General features: G+C 35.1%; 1 protein-coding gene across 3 annotated transcripts in view; it reads right to left on the reverse strand.

Moving 5' to 3' along the window:
* Positions 1-20,233, reverse strand: part of PPP1R12A (protein phosphatase 1 regulatory subunit 12A) — a 90,649-nt gene that overhangs the window by 22,769 nt on the left and 47,647 nt on the right. Inside the window, exons 9-17 of one of the 3 annotated variants that reach the window (XM_079715957.1) lie at positions 19,182-19,397; positions 17,829-17,923; positions 16,873-16,977; positions 15,800-15,931; positions 15,226-15,402; positions 8,828-8,918; positions 7,198-7,398; positions 6,787-6,955; positions 3,900-4,021 (exon numbers count right to left, since the gene is read on the reverse strand). In XM_079715957.1, coding sequence (XP_079572083.1) covers positions 3,900-4,021; positions 6,787-6,955; positions 7,198-7,398; positions 8,828-8,918; positions 15,226-15,402; positions 15,800-15,931; positions 16,873-16,977; positions 17,829-17,923; positions 19,182-19,397 — 1,308 coding nt within the window. Of the gene's footprint in view, positions 1-3,899; positions 4,022-6,786; positions 6,956-7,197; positions 7,399-8,827; positions 8,919-15,225; positions 15,403-15,799; positions 15,968-16,872; positions 16,978-17,828; positions 17,924-19,181; positions 19,398-20,233 lie in introns of all 3 variants that reach the window. The other 2 variants (XM_079715956.1, XM_079715958.1) reach the window with 2 other exon arrangements.

The raw sequence follows: 20,233 nt of genomic DNA on the forward strand, positions 1-20,233 counted from the left end.
GAAAAACCTAACAGGAAATGGATCAAAAGGAAAACTGTTCTTTAAGTGTGACTTTTTTTGCCTTATTTAGAGGAAGCCTATCTTGTCTGCATGGTACAATATAAGTAGGTTAGCGTATACGGTGAAGAAAGACCATGTACCTAACATTCTGATTTAGGAAACACATACTGGGGATGAGGAAGCTGGAGGCTTAGCATGAAAAAGATGATACTCAATTTTATATTGTAATGTTACTGCATGTACTTTAATAGTCAATATAGATACTATGTAGCTGCTCAACTATAATGAGGCAGCAAAAATAGGAAACTCATTAAGTAAGAAAAGCTCTATTCTATAAGCTTGGCAAGATTTATACAACGGTCCTATTATATTTAGGTAGTTCAGCTATCTAGAAATTTTTTGGGAATTTACAGCACACCAAATAGAAAACTAAGGCCTCAGTAGGCTAAAAACCTAGACTCCCAGACAATAGGAATATTCCACTAGAAGGCCTGAACATCTCAACAAACGATAAAGGATTGAAAGAAAAGGGAAATTTGCAATCAAACATATCTGGCTCAGGCTCACTATAAAAATACCACAGGCTTTAAAACTAAATCATCCTATTTCACACTGGTACAGCTATTTTCAGCTGTGTGACTTAGTGTAAGTTTATTAAAAAAATTTTTGAGCCACAGTTATCTCCTCCACAAGTGGGGATAAAAACCTTATAGAATTGCCCTAAGGATTATAGAGGATCTTTGTACAAACTATCATGTGGTACCTAGCAAAAATGATATGTGAAGTTACTGAGTGAACAGGAGAAACCAATGCTGCTACTGCCAGTATTACTTATTAATATAAATGTACTAATTCCGCAACATGAACTAATTGTCTTTATGCGTTACTGTTTCATGGAAGAACACAGGAACTGGAAATTTAAAAAGTGGGGAGGGGACTTCCTTGGTGGCACAGTGGTTAAGATTCCGCCTGCCAATGCAGGGGACACGGGTTTGATCCCTGGTCCAGGAAGATCCCACATGCCACGAAGCAACTAAGCCCATGTGCCACAACTACTGAGCCTGCGCTCTATAGAGCCTGTGAGCCACAACTACTGAGCCCGCATGCCTAGAGCCTGTGCTCTACAACAAGAGAAGCCACCGCAATGAGAAGCCCGTGCACCGCAACGAAGAGTAGCCCCCACTTGCCGCAACTAGAGAAAGCCCGAGCACAGCAACAAAGACCCAATGCAGCCATAAATAAATAAATAAATAAATTTATTTAAAATGAAAAAAAAAAGTGGGGAGGCTCAGACGTCCTGAAAAGTAGTAACTAAGGAAAAAAAAAAAAAAAAGGAAACCTAATAATATAACAGAGTAAAAACACTACCTTATCTTTGACAGAGCCCTTGGTTCTTTTTGTATATTTTCTGATATAGGTCCAATCATGAGGCCATGAAAAGGGAAGGAGACTTGTGCTGATGGTTGATTACAACACAATTCAATGCAAGCTCAAACTAAAGAGATGAGTATTGCCCATATGGATCTCAGGAAGAATTCTTATAATGCTGGTTAAGTGTATGACTCCAGAAAGTGGATTTCTGAAGGGAGAGCTGGTGTACATAAAATTGGGGAAACATAAATACTGTATAATAAACCTTTGCCTGTCAAACGCCCAATACATATAAGGTATTAAAAAGATTATTTTTAAGTAGGAAGAGTTACTATGTTAAGGTGCTAAGACTGTGAGGTTTTATGTTACTCTTATTAAAATGTTACTGGGCAATCAGTGAGAATCAACCAGACATCATGTACTTCCTGACAGAGGACAAAACACCCTGCCAAGAGAATACTGAACCAAAATCTGATCATTTCTCTACCTCAAACTACCAATTTATAGGAAACATAAAAAGCTCCATGACTGTGTTAAACTACAGTTCAGGGATATAACCCAGTTCATTCAAAGATAACTGTAAGAAGAAAAGAGATGGAGGACATAACTGATTACAAGAGACTTTAAAGAAATAACTAATCATAATGTATGGTCCTTATTTGGTTCCTACTCAAATCAGCAAAGTATAAAATTAGAACAGGGACCTCCCTGGTGGTCCAGTGGGTAACACTCTGCTCCCAATGCAGGGGGCCCGGGTTTGATCCCTGGTCGGGGAACTAGATCCCACACGCATGCTGCAACTGAGAGTTCACACGCCGCAACTAACAGACCTGGCAACGCCAAAATAAATAAATAAATAAATAAATATTTAGGACTTCCCTGGTGGCGCAGTGAGAATCTGCCTGCCAATGCAGGGGACACAGGTTCGAGCCCTGGTCTGGGAAGATCCCACATGCCATGGAGCAACTAAGCCCGTGCACCACAACTACTGACCCTGCACTCTAGAGCCCGTGAGCCACAACTACTGAGTCCACACCCTGCAACTACTGAAGCCCGTGTGCCTAGAGCCTGTGCTCCATAACAAGAGAAGCCACTGCAATGAGAAGGCCGAGCACCGCAACAAAGAGTAGCCCCCGCTCACCACAGTTAGAGAAAGCCCACGCACAGCAACCCAACGCAGCCAAAAATAAAACAGTCTATGGAAAAACTGAGAAATCTAATACTAAATGCCTACTGAGGAGGGTCTCGCAACAAAGCAAATAAATTCTAGCCATATGCCCAGAAAGATTCAGGAATTGTAGATTTAAAAAAAAACCAAAAAAATCAAAATAAAATAAAATAACTATTTAAAAAATAAAATAAAATTACAACAAACCATTTATGGCAATATGAGTCAACAGGACATTAAAACTGACTGGATATTCAATATTAAGGATTTATTGTCAATTTATTTAAAAATAAACGTGATCATGGTATTGTGATTATTGTGGTTACTTTTATTATTTTTTAAAAATTAAATTTTAATATTTTTAAAAAAGGTGTCCTTATTTCTTAAAAACACAGACTGAAGTTTTTACATATAAAATGATATTACTAAGATTTTCTTCAAAATAATATGGGAGTTGGGAAAGTGGTGGGGATTTAGCTTAAACAATAAAACCTGGGGTGGGGCCATATACTTTTTTATGTTTGAACTTTTCTGTATTAAAAAATTTTTTTAATAAAAAAAAAATCAACTGGCTAAAAAAACAATCCTCCCAAAACCAAATTATTTTTGCCTTCCTGTAGGTATATGTTGTATTGAAACAGTATAAATTTCACTTTAACCAGGTTACCCCATAGCTCTTCTTTCTCTTGCATATGAATATCAATGTCAGGCATACAATCAGGGATCAAGAAAAAAATTTTTTTAATTTATAGGACTGTTATAATTTGATAAGTAAAGCACTGCATCTATCCAGCATCACTTGAGATGGAAATAGTTGTTATGTATATCATAATCATATTCATGAAAATAGGATTAAATGTAAAGCATCTTTCTTTCAAGAACCGCTAAGATAGGGGCTTCCCAGGTGGCGCAGTGGTTGAGGGTCCGCCTGCTGATGCGGGGGGTGCGGGATCGTGTCCCGGTCTGGGAGGATCCCACGTGCCGCAGAGCGGCTAGGCCCGGGAGAGGCCACAGCAGTGAGAGGCCCGTGTACCGCAGGGAAAGGAAAAAAAAAAAAAAAAAGAACCACTAAGATCAATGAGCAGTTTAGCCATTATACAATAATCAACATCTGTACACTGAGCTGCAGCCATTATTATTTTTATTCCAATATTGGGACAGTATTCTTGCTTTTAATACCAGAAATCTAAGTAGTTGTTTATTCTTATAAAGAAGAACTCTTCTGATTTAAATAAGTCAGCTCAAACACATAGTGATGATCTAAAGAATATATAATCTGAGGCATATAAGAAATCATTAGTGTACATTCTTGGAAAGATTAAGCATATTATCAAGTAGTTATATTTTAATAGCTTCTCACATCTTGTGTCCAGAATGAAACTCCTGTAGATCTTCTTTTCTCTCTTGGTCGCCGTCGTTCTCTGATTGATTTAGGTTGTGATTTATCTTCTCCCTCTTTTTCTTCTTCTCTCTTTTCTCCCTCTGTTAAGGATTAAAATTATTCATATGGCAGCCATGTATCTTGATAGTATTTTGCAGTGTACATGTGAAAATAATTCTAAGTCAACCTCCTTTGTGAAGCCTTCAAAATTCTCCAATCAGAAATAATTTTTGCCCCTCCCAGTGCTCCTATAACACTTGGCTTAAACATGTATCTGTATCTTTCATTAGATACGTTTTTGAGAATCAAGATAAGAACTAGTTTTAGTTACTTCATTTTTCTAGTGCCTAAAACAAAAATTTTGCTAAAAAGACACACTTACTATTTGCTGAACAGAAAATAATTGAATCCTACGAAGAGAATGGGGTCCCAGTTATTAACGTCTGACAGAAAGATAGTTATTATACCTAACATTAACACTTCAACATAGTTATTATACCCAAACAGTGCATAATGATGGAACAGCTAGTGGGCATCATACAAATTTATCAGTTTCTGCTTCTACCATTCCCAGTCCTCCTTCAGCAGTAGAACGAATACAGTAGTCACTGAATTTTCTATTAGTATCTAAGAGCAAACCTTTTTTTTTGTTGCTGGGGAAAGAATTATCTTTTATTAAAAACAAATCAATGTAAACAAACGTTAGTCTTCAAATTTGTTCCCTTCCTCGGATAGTTAAAATAGCTTCAGACTTACATACTAGAAGAATATTAGGGCCTCTGAATATGCTGTAAAAAGTAGACAGGGCTTCCCTAGTGGCGCAGTGGTTGGGGGTCTGCCTGCCAATGCTGGGGACACAGGTTCGATGCCTGGTCCAGGAGGATCCCACATGCCGTGGAGCGGCTAAGCCTGTGTACCACAACTACTGAGCCTGCGCTCTGGAGCCCACGAGCCACAACTACTGAAGCCTGTGCATCTAGGGCCCGTGCTCCACAACGGGAGAAGCCGCCGCAATGAGAGGCCCACACACTGCAACAAGGAGTGGCCCCTGCTCACTGCTGCAACTGGAGAGAGCCCTTGGGCAGCAATGAAGACCCAACACAGCCAAAAAAAAAAGTAGATTGTAAAAAAAAAAAAAAAAAAAAGACATATATGGAACAAAGTAATGTTAAAAATGATTTTTAAAAGGCTCCTTGTGTCATTGTCTCCTTGCTGTGCAGAAAAAGAAGCAAAAGAAACCCCAGAATTATAGTATTAAGAGGGGTTTTAAAGTTGCTTTTAGAATTAGTTTACAGCAAAGGTTGCAAACTCCAACACAGAGAGTGGCCATCCAGGCAGGTTACATAGAGGTAAAATGGGCCAGGAGGGCACTACTCCAAAGGGGTGGGGTGGGGCTGCTACTACTTGGTTCTAATCAATTGTTGACCTGTGAGAATTCAGAGCTAGAGTTGCCATATCTTCCAACTTTTCAATAGAAGACAGAAATCTGAACTTTTATGCAGATACCCCTAATTTTAAATGTTGGCTCAAAATTTTTACAAACATTAGACGAGCCTCACACTTAGTGGTTTAAAGAACTGAAATATCTCAATGATCAACAAAAGAAAAGCCAGCTGGAAGTTGAAAAAAATTTAATTTTCTGAAGTTTATTCCTACATGATTACTGATATTATCGTGACTACAATGAAGACTTTGCTTTAAAAAAAATTTTTTTTAATTAATTTATCTTATTTTTGGCTGCGTTGGGTCTTTGTTGCTGCACGTGGGCTTTTCTCTAGTTGCAGCAAGCAGGGGCTACTCTTCATTGCAGTGTGCGGGTTTCTCATTGTGGTGGCTTCTCTTGTTGCAGAGCACAGGCTCTAAGTGCATGGGCTTCAGTAGCTGTGGATCACGGGCTCTAGAGCACAGGTTCAGTAGTTGTGGCGCACAAGCTTTGTTGCTCGCCGGCATGCGGGATCTTCCCAGACCAGAGCCCGAACCCGTGTTCCCTGCATTGGCAGGCAGATTCTTAACCACTGCACCACCATGGAAGCCCGAGATTTTGCTTTTAAAATATAAAATACCTACAATTAGGAATAATTTTATTTAGTAGCCATCTCTTATTTAAAGGAGGAGTTAATTAGTGTTTACATAGGAAGCTTATATGAAATAATAGGAAATGTTAATAGCATCAATATGCCAATATATAGCTGAAAAAGAAATCTATTTCTCAAGAAATAAGCATAAAAATAAGTTTTTTTTGGCAAGGACATTACATATGTTAAATGATTTTTATTTAAAACAATTTCACAGAAAACAATTAAAAGATATCTAGGGGCTTCCCTGGTGGCGCAGTGGTTGAGAGTCTGCCTGCCGATGCAGGGGACACGGGTTCGTGCCCCGGTCCGGGAAGATCCCACATGCCGTGGAGCGACTGGGCCCGTGAGCCATGGCCACTGAGCCTGCACGTCCGGAGCCTGTGCCCCGCAACGGGAGAGGCCACAACAGTGAGAGGCCCGCATACCGCAAAAAAAAAAAAAAAAAAAAAAAAAGATATCTACATAATATGCAAGAAATGACTTGAAACATTAATAAAATGCTCCTAGAAATAATCACCCCACCAGTTTTTCAATACTAACTTTTCTATGTTGATGGACATAAAGATTTTTGAAGGCAATAAAGATAAACGTATCAATGCCAGACCATATTATTTTCTGTCTTTATTTTCTACTTTTCTCATTCTCGACCATCATGTTCTTTCTGGTTAGGGAGAATGAGTCCTAGTTTAGGATGTTGTTTCTCTTCTGTTAAACTATTAGTTAGGGAAAACCAACTCAAAGAATTAATCTGAAGGAAACAAAGTGTTTTCAAAATTTGGTCTTCTTACCTCTTTCATTTTCCTTTGTTAATCCTCTGGAGTAAGCAGAAGTTATACCTACAAGACTATTTGGCCTGTTTAGTTGACTTGAAGCATAGAGTGAACTACTCATGGTAGAAAGTGAAGAGGATGGAGTGGTTGAACTTGAAGTTGATACTGGTCTGTAGCGTTGATAAGTCTGTGAAACATTAAAATTAACACCCATTTGAAATATTAAACATAGATAAAAACATATAAGACACTTAAATTATTTCAAAGGAAAAGTAATGTTCTAATCATGTCAAAATAATTCAGATTTCCAGTTAAAATCCTTATGAATATTTTGTATATGGTTTGTTAGTATATAAATCTCTTGCATTTTGAGAATCACAAGAACTATCCGTGCCACCTGACCTAGCGGTGTTGTTGGTATACTATTACCTCATCATATGTTCTGGAGTACTTTTGTTTATATTCATCTTCTCTAGATGTCTCTGACTCCTTCTTTTCTTCTTGCTTCTCTTTATCCTGTTTTTCTTTTTCCTCTTTTTCTTTTTCTTCATTTTCTTGTTCTCTGGTTCGGGTAGAACGACTCCTTCCTATCGTTTTCTCAGCTTCCTGAAGATCAGTCAATGTCACCCCCTGCACGCAAAAGAAGATAAATTTAATTATGAGAGGCACTAAGGCTCATTTCAAAGGAATATTTTATAAGTAGATATATTAAATATGAATGTATTAAAAGTCAAACATGCATGTTTGGAATTGGTTTGCAAATTGAAACAGAATTTCTAGTCACATTCATTCTATGAAGAATCATCATGAGCAAGCACAATAATAGGTACTGGGAAAGAAATAAAATATGTGCAAGAAATTGTCTCTGTATTCAAGAAATTAAAAGAATAGCACAGGAACTGACCATATGAATATAAATATTCCTAAGAAGTTCAGAGAAAGAATGAAAAACCAATATATGCATTATTTATATATTAAATTTATATGTATTTATGTTTCTATATATGTATATGCACACAGAGAAGATTTCAGTAAAGAAGTAATTTTTGAAGGTTAAGTCTTGAAAAGAATAGGTTGGATTTCAAGAAGTTAAGACACGAAGACAGAAAAAATATGTTAAGTAATGGCAAGGATTAAACACTTGACTCTGGGGACTTCTCTGGTGGTCCAGTGGTCAAGAATCTCTCTTCCAATGCTGGGCATGTGGGTCTGATCCCTGGTCGGGGAAATAAGATCCCACATGCCGCGGGGCAACTAAACCCGCGTGCCACAACTACTGAGCTCACGTGCCTCAACAAGAGAGCCCACGTGCCACAAACTATTGAGCCCATGCACTCTGGAGCCTGCACGCCACAGCTACAGAGCCCACATGCCCTGGAGCTCACGCGCCATAACTAGAGAGAGAAAATCCACCCACCACAACTAGAGAGAAGCCCACACGCTTCAACAAAGAGCCCACGTGCCTCACCGAAAAGACCCCATATGCCTCAACAAAGATCCTGTGTGTTGCAACTAAGACCCGAGGTAGCGGAAAAATAAAGAAAATAAATAAATAAAATAAATAAACAGTTGAATCTGGACTTTGGAGCCCCTCAACTGTAGGAAAGGGAAGACACGAGAGAAACAGGAGAGAGAATGGCGATGGGGTAAGAAGATGATAACTAGCTTGAGTGACATTTTTCTCATAATTGTATATCAGCTTTTTGATATACCTAATATAAAAGACCTATTTCCCATACCTTCCAAATACGCATAGAATTCTTTAATAATTATGCGACATCATATATGATTAATTTTAACACTGATCAAATACCCTGAGCCAGACACTATATTAGGAGTAGAAAAATAAACTTAAAGACATACAAAGGCATATGCTACTTAGACGAAATGTAACATTAACAGTATAGCCACATAAAAAGGCTACGGTAGGATTACTAAGGCAGCTTTTATCTTTTAAGATTATTCATATTATATAGTGACATCAATATTTTCACAGAAATATGAAAAAGGGAAAGATGATTTATTTTGAACTTTTATATATTATACACATTAAATATACCTGTGTTGATCTTCTAGACTGTCTTGCTTGTCTAGATCTTGCTTTTCTTTGGGATTCAGACTCTTCATCTCTAACAGGAGTGAGGTATGATCTACAGTAATAAATAAAAATTGTCACTTGGAGATGCAATACCTGTGAATATAATTACACATGAACGTGCGTAAGTGAAACATTTAAGTTTAGCATTTTAATGGATTTTAAGAAAGAGTCTTCAGAAAATGGTTAAACCCACTCTGAAATTCAACAATGCAATTTGATAGTTTTTTAGATTGGAACTACTCATATTAACATATTTTTAAAGTTCTTCCTAACCACAGTTTTGTTTGTTTTTAAACTATGTAGCATCATTCCTCTTAGCTCCTTTCTTGATTTCCTGCAACACCATCCTAGATGATATGTGAAGTTACAAGGTTAAACTCTAGACTGTCAATGTCTTTTTATGGTAAAGGACTGAATGTAATATTTAGGATATGGGATGACTAGTGAGGAAGCAGCACTCCCTGCATTCTTGTCATTGTGCATTTACTAATAATGTTTTTGGCAGACATCACACTCTTGTTCATACCTTAAGTCCTCTAAAAATTCAAGTGTTTTTATACACGAACTGCTTTAAAATCAGCATCTTATTCTTGGGTCACTGATTTTCTCATACAGAGAAGAGGATTTGGCATTTATGTTCACTAGATTTTATATTATAAATCTAAGCCTATGTTCCATCCTGTCACAAGGTATGAACGATTTCAAAAGCATGCAATCTATGTCAAGAGGTAAATAATGAATTAAAGGGTTGAACAAGCAAAGACAAGGCAGAACCCTGCAACATAAGAAAACTTCCCTCTAATGATCAATATTATTCAGGAAGTTCAATTGTTAACACTTTATCTAGTTATACTACCATCTAGCTCACATTTCTCAGAGAACATTCTGAACTTGAGTATCTCTATTTTCTGTTGTTCATTAAGTTTATCAATAACCTATCATCATACCCCTATCTCCAAATGTTATTATTTAAAAACTCTGTTTAGTGTTCTTCTCAATTTGTAATTCATTCTGCTCTTTAACCTCCCTGACACTATTCACATATTCGTAACAAACTTTAGAATTTATTCTTTGTTTTATGCCTTATGTTTTATTTTTTCTGTGTCCTTTAAAGCTCTAAGTTCAGAGAGTATAACACATCTTCAAACACCTTACAGTTATTTACAGTTCCTTCAGAATTCTTTTTAGAGAAGTCTCATTCTTTTTGATACATAGGAACGCATCTTTCCCTCCAAAGTCTTGAATTTTTTGGAATCTGTCTCTCTAAAACTAGAATACATCATTCATTATTCCTAGGATTTGTCTCCTTGGATAACTAACCCTAAGATGACATAGTCATTTCTCACCCAAGATCCTGGTTGCCTCCATTTCATCAATTAACTCCTACTTATTGGTTAAAGTTAGTTCTAGAGGACTGTTTCTTCTTGCTTCTACTCTAATCACAGATAAACTGTAAAGCAAGGTAAGTCAAAAATTCTCAAGAGGGTGTTTTTACTTGAATGAGACATCCAGCAAACTTAGATGAAAATCCCATCACTTCTATATTCTGACTTGTTGTTTTTATCACCTGCTTTGAGAAAATATCACTTGTGTTCTCTATTCGGCTGAATAACTTATGGCACTATATGATAAGAATAAAACTTTTTTTTCCTCTTTATCTGTATGTTTTCTATCATTTTTTACCTCTAGGTTTCTAGAATATCCTGAACGATTATGTCTTTTTGCTATCATAGTAGCACTACATTTATCTCATCAATAAGGCACAGCTTATCAAATTGAAGCATTTCACTGAAGAGCTCTATCCTATTAAATTTGGTTTCTATTAAAAACTAGTACTGACTTAAGTTCATAAATAAAATTTTAATTTTTTTAATTAAAAAAAATTTGTCTCCCTAAAAGTGAAAGGCAAGGGCGAAGTCACTAAATAAAACATTTTGCTTATCACCATTTCCATAGTTTAACTTTCTCTTAGTTGAAATTCTGTATGGCTTCATCTGTACCAACGCACAAACCCAGAGATGAATACAACTGGTAGGATACCTGCCCTCTCTCCCTTCTATGATGCTCAAAAGCTTGATATTCCTTTTTCTCCCATTGTTTTATTATTTCTATTCTATATATCAATTCTCTTGAGTTTTAAGGTTTTTATTCAGCTATAACAGATACTTTCTCATTTTTATTACAACTCCAGTGATTTTCTGGGACAAGAAAGAGGATAACCAATAAATTTGTTATTAGAGTTTAAGAAACATTAATTCTGCAATACGATTTTGGTATTGTTTGTTGTAGAAGTTGATTATAGAAATGTGGAAAATACTATACATTCTAACCTTCTCCAGGAAAATAACAATATATTAAAGGGTCTGAAAAGGACTGAGGGAAGAAACCTGTTTAACTGTGTTTAACTCAGCATTTTCCAAGACCATTTAAGCAGGAAAAACTTTTTTTTTCTTTTGTGGTACATCTATTAAACGTGTAAAAGTTCCCTGTGAAATATTAGCCTGTAAAATGGCTATTTTTTTCATCCATTCATTTAACACTTATTTATGCATCTACTGGTCCTATGCAATTTACTGCCTTTTGGACTTCCACCAGATGAAGAAAAAAAAAAATAACAGAAAGAGAAGAAACCTAGATGTGATAGCAAATCTAGTTTAACAAAAGTTTATAGCAGCCTAGACAGCTGCATGTATCACTTCAGCATTTCATGAGCTGCTCTGAAAGTACAAATGGACATGAAAGACTGAATTCTTATTTCCACTATGTACAAAGTTTTCATATATAGTTTAAAAGAACTGCATTGTCACTATGCCCCTTTACCCCATGGCAAATAGCACTATCAACCATCACACTCTCTCCCAAGAAGCCTAGATTCTTTTTCAATACTTTCAAGCTGCCATGAAAGTTAATAAATCTATTTATCATATCTGGTTTAACATATGCAGGTTAGGGGCATAAAAATTACTAGCTGAAAGACGTGTAAAATCTGTTCATTTAAAATTTCCATACAAACATTTGCTCCAAATTAGCATAAAAACCTAGCCTATCGACTTGTAATATAGGAAATATATTTGATAGTCCCCATCTGAAATTCAGTTCCTTTCTCCTCCTTGAGGTGTCTATACAGAGCAGATCTCTAAGAACAGGATGTAGAGAAGACAAATAATTCATATTTTTAATATGTGTTTAATTCCAAAGAGGTGATCATCAAAAAGATGGCAGAACATACCAAACTGCATTACTATATCATATTGTCATATTGATCTCTTTTGTATAACTGTATAGGCTATATAATTTTACTTACTAGTCTTAGATTGCCCACTATTTTCTGAACAATCCAAAGGTTATTTTTAAATTAAGGTTTTTTCCCTCAGTAAAAGCAATTATTCTACATATTATTTCCCTGACATTTATTAGCTGAAATATTTATATTTATTTATAATATTTATATTTTGGTTAGTCAACCAAATTACATCTCTAAAAAACTGAATACCAGCCCTTGCTTCTCACTCAGCATTTTTCCTTCCAGAGGGAAAATAAGTGGACAAATGGGAGCTGGCTGAGCCAAGGCAAAATGGTAGAAAAGAGTAGTTGTACTGAACCATGTGAATTCATACTACAAATATGAAGTTATTAGTAAGGTATTGTTTTGCAGTTTGAAAAGACTATGGAGAATTAGAAATGCCTAAACAATGTAAGAATTTGCCATCTTGCTCCATCTATCTATCTATCTATCTAGATATTCTGCCACCCTGCAAGGCTTGCTGGATCTGTTCCCTGACCAGGGATTGAACTCAGGCCATGGCAGTGAAAGCCTGGAATCTTAACCTCTAGGCCACCAGGGAACCTCGCCATGCTCCATCTATTTAAAGCTAGCCTCTCCTCCCTGCTCCCCAATGCCTCCTCCCTCCAATTAATCAATTGGAAATCTTTATAAAAACAGAAAATTTTCATCCAAACCTGATCAATGAAAACAGGAAAAGTCAACAATAATGTGGAATTTAATAATGTATACAGTAACTTTACATAATATCTAAAAGTACATATGTAAGGGTACCTAAAAATGGCATAAATGTATTAGTATCTTTTTCAGCCACAGTATATTCTTAAATCACCATACATACATTTGGGGGCAAATTTTCAACTATATACATTTTGAAACCATTAATGAAATTTAATTAAAAAGATAAACAGGGGAATTCCCTGGCAGTCCAGTGGTTAGGATCTGTGCCTTCACTGCTGAAGGCGCTGGTTCAATCCCTGGTTGGGGAACTAAGATCCCACAAGCCAAGCAGCGCGGCCAACAACAACAACAAAAGACAGACAAGGCCAAAATTGCAAACAATTATTTGACATGAAACAAAACACAAACATTAATATTATTGCATACATCACTGAAACAAGTGAGACAAAATTTCTGTAATGTAGACCAGGAAAAATGTCAATAGACATATTTTATTTCTTATGATATGAGAACCTGCTCTGTCCTAACAATATCACCAAATATTTAATTCTCAATCTTTAAAGTCTTCCAGGATTTATTCTAAAAAGCTGAAACTCAATACTTTCCAACAATATAAAAAATAAAGAAATCCGAGGTTAAGAATCATAGTTTGCTTGTTCTGAAACAACTGATGATTTTGGGGAGACATTCATTGGCTTTAATTGTCATTGGAAAAATTTTTTTAAAGTATGGAATGCTAGAGATAGAAAGGATTCTAGAAGTTAAACACTATATAAATCAAATACCTCATTTTACAGAAGAATAAATTCTGACCCACAGAGAACTCTTACCTTAGGATTAAGGCACAGCAAGGAGTACAAAACCAAGACCTCCTGAACCTTTTCCCCTTCAGCTCCCCACCTCCCAAAAAACCAAGGCCCTCAAATTCATTTTCACTAGAAGAGAATGAGGAGTGCCTATGAACCTCTAATTTCTATAGGCTATGCGGTCTCATTGAAAACACCTCAAAAACCTAAAACTGACTAAACTTAAGAGAAAAACAAGAATAATTAAAATATGATATGACCTATACTGGTATTCAAAAATCACAAAATGCTAACTGCTTGTAGTGCTGTTAGAGAAGTATCATTAAATTTCACCATAAAAATAGAAAGGAAGCATAAATATATTGACAGAAACTAAAGATATAATGATAGGAAAGAAAACTTTTTTAATTAAAAAAGTTTTCAAAACATTTAACATTTTGTTACTTTTCATGTATTCACCACAAATATTACTAGAAGGATGCTACTACTTACAACAGGCCATGCACTTTGCTAGGCATCAGAGACAAAAGATGTTTAAGACTGTATATGAATACTATGTGCTAGAAATAAAACCAAATTAATCTGGTTGATATTTTAGTTAAGGAAAATATCAGTTATGTAGCTAATTTTTCAAGAATAAAATATTTAAAGAGGTTACGTTTAGTTTCCTAAGATGTTCTTTCTCAAGAGGGAAAACCAAATTCAAAGCTAGGGACTATGCATGATACAGCAGACAGAACCCTGGACTGATTCTCCTGTAATACTGGGCCTAGCCTTAGCTCTCATACTTACTAACCACATAAAAGGGGAAAAGTCACTTAATATCTCTGGGACTCAGTTTCCTTCTGTAAAGGATATCATAAAAGATAATAGGTAAATTCCTTTCCACATCTATGATTCCATACCAATTGGCTGCAACAGGAAGAAGTGAGCAATGCTCATAAAAATGTTTTAAGCACATAAAACAAATTCACAGACCCTTTAAAAAGTTTAATTAACAATTGCCTTCTATGTACCAGAATGAAAACTAAGTGAATGTAGTTAACATACTTAAAATTATTTGGCTTACACATATGCATAAGAAGCCATTCTTCACCAAAAGAATTTTAAAATGAAATTCTCAAAAATAACAACAAAAATCGTTAAACATGCATCAAATTTCTTAATAATGAGGTAGAAGGGGGAAACAATGAGAAGAATAAAAACCTGTTTTTGTCATGTTACATCTAGTTTTCCATGAGTATGATTTGTTTAGTATGTGTTTAGAGTATGCGCTTAGATCTTCATCACAAAAATGTTTTGAATTAAAGAAACCATTAAAACTAAGATGGCTAAGTATGAAGACAACTATCTGGCTCAGGGCCTTTAAACAAGAACATTAATTCTGTCAGAAGTGGGTTACCAAGCCTAAAGGCTAATAATTGCTAATTATATCAATTTACATAGTTCTGAGCTGATCTAGGTTATCTCATGTATTAACCCACTGAAGAGATAGTCACCAACTTCCCAAAATTAAAAAACCAAACAAAACAAACAACTTTCATCATTGGGCAAGATATATCAGTAGTCCTATTAGGACCTTTACACACCTGCGTCTCTCCCTGACCTCTGAAGTGGAGGAGACAGTGCCAGCAGTAGTTGTAGTCAGGGTTGTGGTAGAGGCTGCAGCATTTACAACAGTTGGAGCAACAGGAATGGTCACTGCCGTAGGAACACTGTCCTTTTCTTTTTCAGTACTATCCTCAGCCCACAAACGATTTGAGGTACTATAGCATCATAAGCAGCAACACAAAAAAGAGAAAAGGAAAACAGCTAAACAAGGAAAGCACTTTCTAGCAGCTGAAAACATGTGACTACAGGGATGGATTTTTTTAAAACATAAGGTGAGACATCTTTCATCTATGAACCAAAAAGTTCACCCAGAGCTGTCAAAGAGAAATTTACACTTTAAGCAGCTTAATGCAAGGAAAGTTCATAAGTCAGAAACTTAATATTTTTTCCCCAGACATGCATAACTGCCTCTTTTTGGAACCAATTTTTGTTTGTAAATCATTTTAACAAGGTCAATGAAAAAATCCAGAGCCCCACAATCTTCTAAACAAAAATGCATGCACATACATAAGCACACAGTAGGCCTGAACACAAAATGTATCTGTGACTCACCTGCTTTGTGTGCCTGCTGAGGAAGAACCCGTTGTAATCTTTGTAGTAGTGCTTGTGCTGGAAAGCAGGCTTTTCTGAAGCCCAGCTGCAGAGGTAACTGTTGGTGTTGATGTGGTGCTTGGAACACTAGAACTAATCAAATCATCTTGTCTTCTACCAAAGGAGTAACTAAAGGAAAGAGTCATATCTATATAGAATGTGTTTGTATGTGTATTCTATAGTCAATGCCTATACATTATACAGATTCACAAGGCTAGGAAACAAATCTAAAAGACTGTGTTCCTAAATACGCCACCGGCTCCAGCACCAAGAGTTGCATCTACAACTTGCTAGAGTCTAGATGATTTCCCTAATTTGGTAGTGTATCATTTTACTGCATCCCCCACCCACCAACAAGATTCAAAGATGATCTGATAGTTCACATTTCTGGAATGGTTCCAGGTCATGTGGTCATGCCAGGTTGGGTCTGGAAAAACACTTTGGTGTGGTTTTACTCCGGGAAAGTTAAGACTTAAGCATTTTCTAAGAAATTGTTTTGGCAATGGGTCACATCCCTAGGAGTGACCCATGCCTATATGATACGTGTTGATCTTTTAGTCTTTTTTTCGTTGCTTTTCGCAGAGAAAATAACACATAGATTTTTCCACCCCTTCTCCAATATGATATTACCAACATTCCAGTTCAAGGCATTCCCATTGCTCTGAGTTCTAACACAGGTAGAAACTTCCCAGGTCACCACAGGAGATCAATTAATTGATCTAGTTCAACTGCTCAATTATATAATTGACTTATATATAATTACATACAGAGCTCCTTTTTTAATATCCTATAATCTAAACGATACTTCATAGCATATCAAATTTAATTTAAAAATATAATAGGAAGGCATAAGTAGGAGCAAATTTTCACCCATCTTTAAATATATATTCTGTGTCTTTAAATGAAGTTTTATTTAAACAACAAAAGATATATTTAATAAAGGCACATTTTTAATGTTATATTAAATTGAGAGCTCCAAACTGCCTCATACTTTAATAAAAGAATACATAAAAGTTACTTAAGAATATTATTACCTTTTATAATAAGTTGATCCTTCATTAATTGAGCTATTCTTTTTGAGATCATCTTCCCATTTTCTTCTTGTATATGAACTACTTGTTCGCAAACTTGAAGAATCTCTGTGAAAAAAATATCCTTCAGAATCTGGTAGATAATTTTAAAATAGGGTTAAAGAAGCTATATTTTAATAAACATCTGTAGAAGCAGAAACTAGTAAAATCCCTTAGAAGAACACTCTGGAATATTTATTAAGAAGTGAAAGCAATTCACTAAGATTCCAGTTCTAAGATTCTATCCCAAAGGTATAATCCTAACTATAGGGGGGAAATTTTAATGTTTGCAGAAGTTTTATTTATGATGACAAAATATTAGACAATTTAAATGCCCATAGTTTGGGGAGGGGAAATGGTTACTTTAACCTCAGCAAATCTACTCTATGGAACACTATGTACTAATGAAAAACAGTGCTTAATGAAAATACATACTAACGTATAAGACATTACGAGATCTTAAGTGAAAGAAAAAGTCAAGACACAAAATTGAATATTATAACATGATTACAATTATAATAAAAATTCCCATACTCTATATGTGCTGAAAAGTAGGAAGAAACAAATTAAAATGTTGACAGTGATCAAGTAAGGGCTTTTTCTCCCTTCTTCTTTCTCCTTTTCTATTATGTTCCAAATATTTAGAAAGCATATACAAGTCTGTGACCTCACCTGCCACCACTGCCCCCTCACTCTGTTACAACCATAATGCCTTCATTTTTTTTTGCTATTTCATGAACATACCAAGCCTGCACCTCCTCAAGTCCATGTACTTGGTGTTCTTCCTATTAGGAATACCCTCCATCTCTTCCTGAAATCCATATCCCACATAATTACGACAATGCTCATGTTTTAACTCTCATGCTAGATAGTAAAGATTTTATAGTAAAACAAAATAAAACAAGTCATAATGAATCCACCTGTTTTCTTTCTCTTCAATGTCAGATGTACTGGCTAGTCGTCTTGGTATTGTAGGTGTGACATATGCAAGCCTAGTTCCTTTACTATCTTTCTCCTACACAACAGGGGGAAAAAAGTGAAAATAAATCTGTGATGATTATAGGTACTGCTAAAAGTATTATGGAAAGAGTATTCAACAATGTATAATTACACAGCCATCATAGTTTATTTTATAATATTTCCATAATTCCTAAACTGCAAAATTGATGTCTATCAATATTCAAGTACTGTAAACACTAAAAGACAGCCTGTTCAAATTAATTTTCTTTTCCTTCTTCTTTAATCTAGAATTAGCTCTTTTTTAAAATAAGAAAAATTCCTCCACATTTTAATGACTTTTTCTGAAACTTCTGTAACATTTACTGTAATGTCGTATTGTAAGATAAAATATCTTTACTTCTTTCAGAGAAATAAGGTCTCAAATACAGTTCACTGATAAATCTCAATTATTTACATTATACAAGCTATTTACTACCTTGATATACTATGTTTTTAAAATATAACATTAAAATATACAAAACAAAAAGTTATTTAAATTATATTTAACCAAATCTGGCTGAGAGTATAGTGACAATGACATCTGTTACATTCTCATTATACTGGCATCAAGTACTTGGAAAACAAATGGAAAAAAAATTTATACAAAATAAAAAATATTTCAATTACTTAATGAGAAATTCATTTCCGAATTTCTGATGCATGTAAACACTCCTGTATAGAGCAAGAAAACTGTAAGGAAAAAAATGTCCAAGCACTAAAAATGCAATAGAAAATAAATAATCCAATTATACAAAATAGCACTGAATGAACTGTGGTGCATTCTATTTAATGCAATTTAATACTGCCTTTCAAAATATAGTTATTAAAGTTGCTCACTAGGACAAAGCTGTGATGTATCAGATGAAAAAGCAGGTAAAGAAATTGCAGATATTGGATAAATGCAACTTATGAGTATAATCACATTCTAGAACAAATGTGTTCCTAAACTTTCAAAACCCTTCTTAATAAATAAAATTAGCTTGCTCCTTGATACATTTTATTGTAAATTCTCAAACAGACTAAAGGATTCCTTTAATTGAGTATAGTCTCATAATTTATGTTTTGGGCAAATACACGTGATCTTCCCAATTATTATATCCCATATAAATATCTGCTTAAGGTAGGTACATTTGTATTATCATGTAATTCATTAAGTCAGGTGAATTAAGTTGATACATAGATCTAATGATACTTAGTAGAAAATCCAATGGATCTGATTCCTGGAAAACAAATTATCATAGTTTTTATAGAAACCAAATTGTGAAACAGATTACCTTTTCTTTATTATCCAAAGAGGAGGAAAGTCTGGGACTTGAAGCTGAACGCATAACACCTGCAGTGTCTTTTTCTTTCTGGGCCTCTTTAGATGCTGTGATTTCTGCAAGTGCGCCATAACTACCAGTCTTTCTAAGTCCTAACCTCCAAGATGCAGGAGACTCATCTTTTCTCTCTTCTTCTTTGGGAGAAATTTTTGTAGCTGAAGTTGGAAACTGTTTTTATATTGTTTTATTTTTAAGGAAAAGGAGAAAAATTATACAATACTGATCAGTCCTTAAACTGAAAATGAGAAGTTTACAGATAATATGTTTAAAATTATAGTTAATAGTTTCAGGAGAAACACTTTTACTAAGCAGGTTAATGTCTTAGTCAAAAATGTAAAGATCTAAAACTGAAGAAGGAAATACTACCTTTCCAGATGTTAGATTTAAGAACACACACTCCACACTTTGTATCACACAGAAAAATTATGATGCAAATACAGAGAACAGAAATGAGCACACCATAATGACTTAAAACCATGCATCTTTGAAACCAATATTCATATTAAACTTGTTATGTTGTAACCTAATATAAATCCTTGCACATCGAAATGCCTCACCATAGATTTTTCACCCTTACTGGGCACAAGAACAATGCCAGTTTTGCGCAAGCCCTGCCTCCATGATGCAGGATCTACTGATTCCACCACAGGCATGATAGGAGCAATGAAATCATACTAAAGCCAATTAAAATAAGACAGGTAAAGAGATAAAGATTGAAAGTATGAAAACAGGAAAGGAAGTTATGAGCAAAACAGACTTTTCTCTTTTTAAAAGAATTTTATAATAAATTAAAACCCAACAACTGGGTAATTATCCAATCTTTAAAAGTCACTGGGAACAAGTTCCAGTTTTAGCATGAGAGAATCTGAAAGAATCTAATACAGAAACTTCTAAGGCAGTTCAAGGCACATAGAGCAGATAGTATTACAGTATGAAGTGAAAAAACTACTGCCCTTGAATTTTGTTTTTATTCATTTTGTACTTGGGTTAAAAAATTTTAAATC

The sequence above is a fragment of the Hyperoodon ampullatus genome, assembly GCF_949752795.1.
Source record: "Hyperoodon ampullatus genome assembly, chromosome: 11".
NCBI lineage: Eukaryota > Metazoa > Chordata > Mammalia > Artiodactyla > Ziphiidae > Hyperoodon > Hyperoodon ampullatus.